Source organism: Mesitornis unicolor, unplaced genomic scaffold (genome assembly GCF_000695765.1).
Source record: "Mesitornis unicolor isolate BGI_N332 unplaced genomic scaffold, ASM69576v1 scaffold1080, whole genome shotgun sequence".
NCBI lineage: Eukaryota > Metazoa > Chordata > Aves > Mesitornithiformes > Mesitornithidae > Mesitornis > Mesitornis unicolor.
The window spans coordinates 99,272-105,054 of record NW_010156042.1 but is presented as its reverse complement, the minus strand read 5'-3'; the positions used below and the strand labels follow the sequence as shown (position 1 = coordinate 105,054).

General features: G+C 34.6%; 1 protein-coding gene across 1 annotated transcript in view; it reads left to right on the top strand.

Annotated features, from left to right (window-relative positions):
• Nucleotides 1–1,115: 1,115 nt before the first annotated feature.
• The window catches only part of PHKB (phosphorylase kinase, beta), a gene marked incomplete at its 5' end in the record, with an annotated part of 40,476 nt that continues 35,808 nt past the window's right edge, over nucleotides 1,116–5,783 (top strand). The window contains 2 exons of the mRNA XM_010189530.1: nucleotides 1,116–1,247; nucleotides 3,142–3,300. Coding sequence (XP_010187832.1) covers nucleotides 1,116–1,247; nucleotides 3,142–3,300 — 291 coding nt within the window. The remainder of the gene's footprint in view (nucleotides 1,248–3,141; nucleotides 3,301–5,783) is intronic.

The window sequence follows — 5,783 nt, the reverse complement described above, 5'->3', positions numbered from 1 at the left end:
CAATTCCCTCATCCAAGTCATTGATGAATGAATTGATGAATATTGAGAATATTGTATTGCTCCTGTGTTTTGACTGTGTTCAAGTGTTTTGAAATAGTTCAGTGTGTCACTTAAACATACCCTTTTTATGTGCAAACTTTCATTACATTTGTTTCTCTTGGCAAGTTATTTAATTCCCTGTAGATTCCCTGTATTCCCTGTATATACTTGGGAATATTTGAAAACTCTTATGTACACTTGTCAAGCTTTGTTTTTGGCTAAAGCACTGAAAAGTTTTTTAGAGTGAAATCTCTATGCAGTAGAGCTTTCTGCTCCAGCCCTACTGTGCTCTGGCTTTTCAGTAGAATCATTTGTTGGATATTCTTAAAATAACATAAAAGATAAGTTTTTGTGACTTTTTGTAAAATATGTAGATTGCCTAACAAAAAACATAACTGAACTTTTTCTAACAGAGATGTTCTAGTATATTTGTTCTCAGTGGGTGAGTTTGTGCTTATTTTTGCCTTTCAGAATTCACCCTTCTCAGGAATACAAAAAGGCTGCTTTACTCCTAATTCCTTTTTGTATTTTTCTCAAAAGGAAGTTGTTTAGGACTCTCTGGGTTGTAGATTTGCTTCTATAGCTGTTGAAAAGCACTGAACTAAATAAATCAATATGACCATTTTTTGGATAAGACATATTTGAGTAGCATTTTTGAAAGCCTTTTCACGTTTCTGGTTGAATGCGAAGCATTATGGTAGTTTTCTAGGATAAGGTAAGGAGGGAAACTTTACAGCTAGTTTTCATAATGTGGAAGAACATGGTGATTGAAAAGAAAAACCATAGAAATGCATGAAAGATGTACAATGAAAAGTTTTCGTCTAACTTATTTCCCTTTAAATGTTTAAAAATGTTCTTTTTTAAAAAACCAATGTGATTTGTCAAGTTCATCCCATCTAACTTGCCATTGATTTCAGTTTAAGCTAATAAGAGTGCCTGATTCATCATCCCTGTGAGATTTAGCTGTAGTAGTAAGTGAGGATCTACAGTTTAATCTTTACTTTTCATGGACTATGTAGTGTGTGTTCCCCACTGAAAATTAAACACAGGATTTTTTATTTTTTATTAACATTAAGCTCACGGAAAAGTAATTTCTTCTATTAAATCTGTTATTGCTTGGTTATTTTTAGGAGTTTTTAGAGGAAATCCTGCACAAGTAAAAGAATATCAGGATCTTCTGGATCCTTTGCTTCAACATACGTCTGAAGGTATTATCTGATAATCATTCTTCTAAAACACTGTAGCTTTTTATTGATTTGAAATTATTACAATACTGATATTCCTATTAATGGATATTACAGTCAGAGCAAAGGAGAAGTAATAATATCACTGTGTCCTGATGGTAAAATAATAATAGTAAAATAATCTCTTTCATGTAGATACATTTATATCAGTAGCATTTTTCCATTACTTTTATAATCACGCTTTATGATGCAATGTAAGATTTACACTGTACCAGCTCATTCCTCCCCTCCTTCGCTTATGCTTCATTATTTACAGCGTTCACTTTGACTTTGCAGGAAAACATTGACTGCCAACAATCCAGCTGTTCCGATGTTCCACCTGGATACAATTGAGAATTACTTGCAACATTCACTTCACTTGACAAGATTTAAAAAAAAATTGAGTGTATGCATATGAAATTGTTTCTAGCTTAGAGTACTGGAAGTGACAACATGTTAACTTTAATATAAATGTTCTCTTATATAGTACACTCCAGAATTTTGGTGGAACTACAGACAAGGCTGTTGATGGCCTACAGGCACATCCATCCAAAATCCAGTTTAAAAAAAAAAAAAAGAAAAAGACGATAAGTTTTAGTGGGAAGAAAAGAAAAATGGCCTGAGAACAGACCTAGCTTCAATATACTGCCAGTCCAGTTTTAAAACTCAGCGTCTTTAGTTGCCTGTCCTCAACGTCTGTGGTAGGGTTACACAATTAGTCTGACTTGTTCTTTAAACTTAGAATACTTGTTGAAGTGAACTAGTTTCTGTAAGAAATAAAGACATTTCCTTACCAAATTTTCATTACATAGCAGATTTTCTGACCTTGCTAATCATTGCTTTTTTCTATTAAAGAGTATGTGAAGTTCCATGGACAATAAATTAACCTTGTGGTTCCTCTTGTTGATTGTCATAATGAATCTCTCATCTTTAAATTTCTGAGTATGTTTTGATACGTCACTTGTTTGAATAGTCTGTCTCTAATAAGTCCCACTTTTCAATTCTTCTTGGCTTCCTGTCAGTAATTTTTTTTTGCCTAAGCAAATAGTCATACACTGCAACTTTATTCTGTTTATCACCTCTTCTTTATCCAAATAAATTCGAAATTAAAGCAATATTATGCTGAAATTTTATTTTGCAGGAAGCATATTAATTTCTTTTTTTATTCCATACGATTAGGTCAGTCATTTGTAATTATGTTTCTAAATTCCTGACACATGTCCACTTACAAAGTGTTGAAATAAAGGTCGTTAATCTACAATGATTAGTAATGCATGTGGCATAATTCTAGATAAAAGATACGCTAGCTTTCAATGAAGAAGTTATGCCATTTTGTTTCATGATGTTTCAAAATTAATACACAGATTTTAACTTGTTTTTGTATACTTGCAAAAAAATGTAATTTTCATTTAATGAAATGTTTGACTACTATTGGCCGAGATCTTAGTTTTTAAAAGTTGTCTGATACTGAGCTGGTGTTAAATGCGGAGAAAAACACCTCAAGTGTTTCACTCACTGTGCTGCAGCTTTTGTTTCTTTTGCTTATGGTTGGTTATGTGCTGCATTTTGCTTTAGGTGAAAGACATTTTTCTCTTTGCACAGTGAGGTGCTACACAGACAGTATATGTATTCTGGGGAGAAATGCCGTGGAAATGTTTGGCAGAAAATGAAGTAGTTTAATATTGCCCTGGGTTTCCTGCACTGATAGTGGTTTTCAGAGATAACAACGGATGACAGCAGTCTTTCTGTTCAGTCAAATTGTTACCAGGCTATAATTTTTCCTGTTTTGAAGCTACTTCAGATTTATTAGGGGACTACAATCAAATAATAACGTAAGTGGAATTTATTTGCTTACTGTACTTATGTTAAAACTCCATAGGGTGTCCTGTTGTACCCAAGTATTACTACGTGCCAGCTGATTTTGTTGAACTGGAAAAGAAGAACCCTGGCAGTCAGAAACGGTTTCCCAGTAACAATGGACGCGATGGCAAGTTTTTCTTGTGGGGCCAGGCAGTTTACATCATTGCAAAACTCCTGGGTAAGAGGCTGAGTAAATTCTCTTGGGTTTTGACTCATCCGAAGTGAAGGATATTTATCTTGTCCATGTTTTTCTTAGATCTGAACAAATGCATTGGCTTGAGTTTAGAAGGGACTATGAGAGGCATCTGTGTGCTCTGCTTTGGTGCATACATGATAGGCAAGATTTGCTTTTTTTTCTTTATGTTGAAATTTTATGCTACATGCAGCATGCTCTGAAGCTCACTGGAATATTTGATAGAATACTGCAAGTCTTCTAAACATGATAGGTTTATTTTTTTGCTGTTTATTTTCCTGTCTTTCCCTCTTACTTCCTTTTCTTCGTGACAAAATACATTCATGCAACATTTGTGCAGTGATGTTTGTAAGTGATCTATAGCGTTTAATTCAAATTTTTTACTGCTCTTAGCAAGACAAGTTTAAACTTTGAAAAGTTACAGTCTTAGATAAAGTTAAGGTTTTCTTCAGTCTCTGTTATTTTTACCCTTTAAAACGGAAGAGACCAGATGAGCATTTGAAAGTGCATCTCCAGGTTTGGCCATTGAAGGTTGTTGAGGTGAATTTCAGGCACAAATGAACTCTTGGTCTCACTTGAGAGGATTCAAAGGCTAATGCAAAAAACAGTTTTTAAGCCTGAAAAATCTTCACAGCTAAGATTTTTTTTTTCTTAGTATTTCTTTTGGGAGAAAGATACGTTACTTTATTTTGTCATGCTCAGCATTTACCTTGCAAATCAGTATATTAAGTTCCAAGAACTTTTTTTCTGTGAGCACTATAAGAGGAAACAGGCTGAGAAACATTGCAGGGGACTTTAATAATTGAAGGCTTGGCAGGAACAGTGGTTGTATCTTTAGGTATAGAAGAACAGAGTCTGTCTGGTGCTCCACCTGTTTGATTTCACTGTTTTCCTTGCATAATTCCTTTCTTAGCCGACACTGTAAAGTAAATGCAGGCAATCTCACCTTTAATGAAAAAAACAATTAAATTAACCTCCTAGTATTAGCCAAGTAATCCTCAAATGCGTGTGCAGGAATAACTCGGTAATCCTGCTAATACTCATCTTGCACTAGTTATTTGTGTATTTCTGTACCTGCAGAATGCTGGTTAAATCACAGAATCACAGAATCGTAGGAGTTGGAAGGGACCTCATTATAAATACATATATAAATACCTATGTAAATACATATATAAATACCATTTAAATAAATAAATTGTATTTATTGTTTGCTAAATGGTGTTTGAGTAATGTAAATTTTGTTTTATTTTGATTCTTTGCTGAACATTCTTACACTTTTTAAAAAATAGTTGTGCTAAATCTCTTTTTGAAATGTTGTCATTAGTGACTGTTTCCTTTATTGTTTTAAAACTTTCCACTGTTTTCACTACTTTTCATTCTTCCCTTTTTTTCAAAGTATTTTTTTCCTTTTCTCTCATAGTCTTTGCAAATTTGAAAATGTTATCGCAAAGCCGAGTCTATTCACCAGTAATACATCAGGAACTCCGTTTATTCATACTAGTTTATAATTGCTGCATTTCATTTTGCTCCTTTCTGGCTGAAAGCCTACTTAAATAACAATCTTGTCCTTGATGAAAGTCTTTGTGTATGTTATTTTGCTTGTTGGTGGTTGCTAATTAAGTGGAAGCCTGACTCCAAACACTTGGATTTCTGGAAGGTGCTGGTTTCCCATTTCCTGGTTCGTTCCGGAAATTGTTGTGTTGCCTCGCGGGTCACAATTTGGATTTGCTCAGCCTCGTTCCTTCTGTTGTGTAGGCCAGCACCTCTGCCTCTTGCGGTCCAAGTTTGTCAAGATGCAGCAACATGAAACTGAGTCAATTCTTACCCGGCTCGCTGCCTCCCACCCAGGGGCACAAGTAGGGAAGGCAAAATTTGGATCCTGTTTATAAAGGCTCTGAACAGCAGAGGCACTGAGAGCAGCTGCCTACTGCTGTCGGATGTCACCACATGTTTATGCAACTTGAAAATTGTTTCTGAAGAAAAGCATGCATTTTGTGATAGTGGTGCAGTTTTTCCTAGAATTTCTGTCTTGCTCTGGCTGAGGAGGTTTGTGAAGCCTTGGTGGGAGGATCCCCATTTCAGAGCAAGGGAAAGCGAAGCCAAGTGTTCAGCTGCTTGATGCAACTGAAAATTCGCTCACTTCAGTCTTCCATTTAGCAATATTTTTTAGAGTATAGACTAAATGGATTAAATGTCGTCAGCTGTTGTTGATATAAATAATGAGCTAACAAAGAAAACTCTGCATTTGGATTCCTGTACACTTGTATTTGTGGTAACGGTGATGAATATTCATGAAGATTCCTCTATGAATAAAATTGTAAATATTGAAAGTTAGCTTAAATTTTATATTAGTCTATTTAGTCTATATTAGTCTAGCATAGTTGTTTTAAATAAGAAATTATTTAGACTACACATTTTAATTACTGAGCAATATAAATCAATATGAAAAACTGTGGAAATCTATTCTG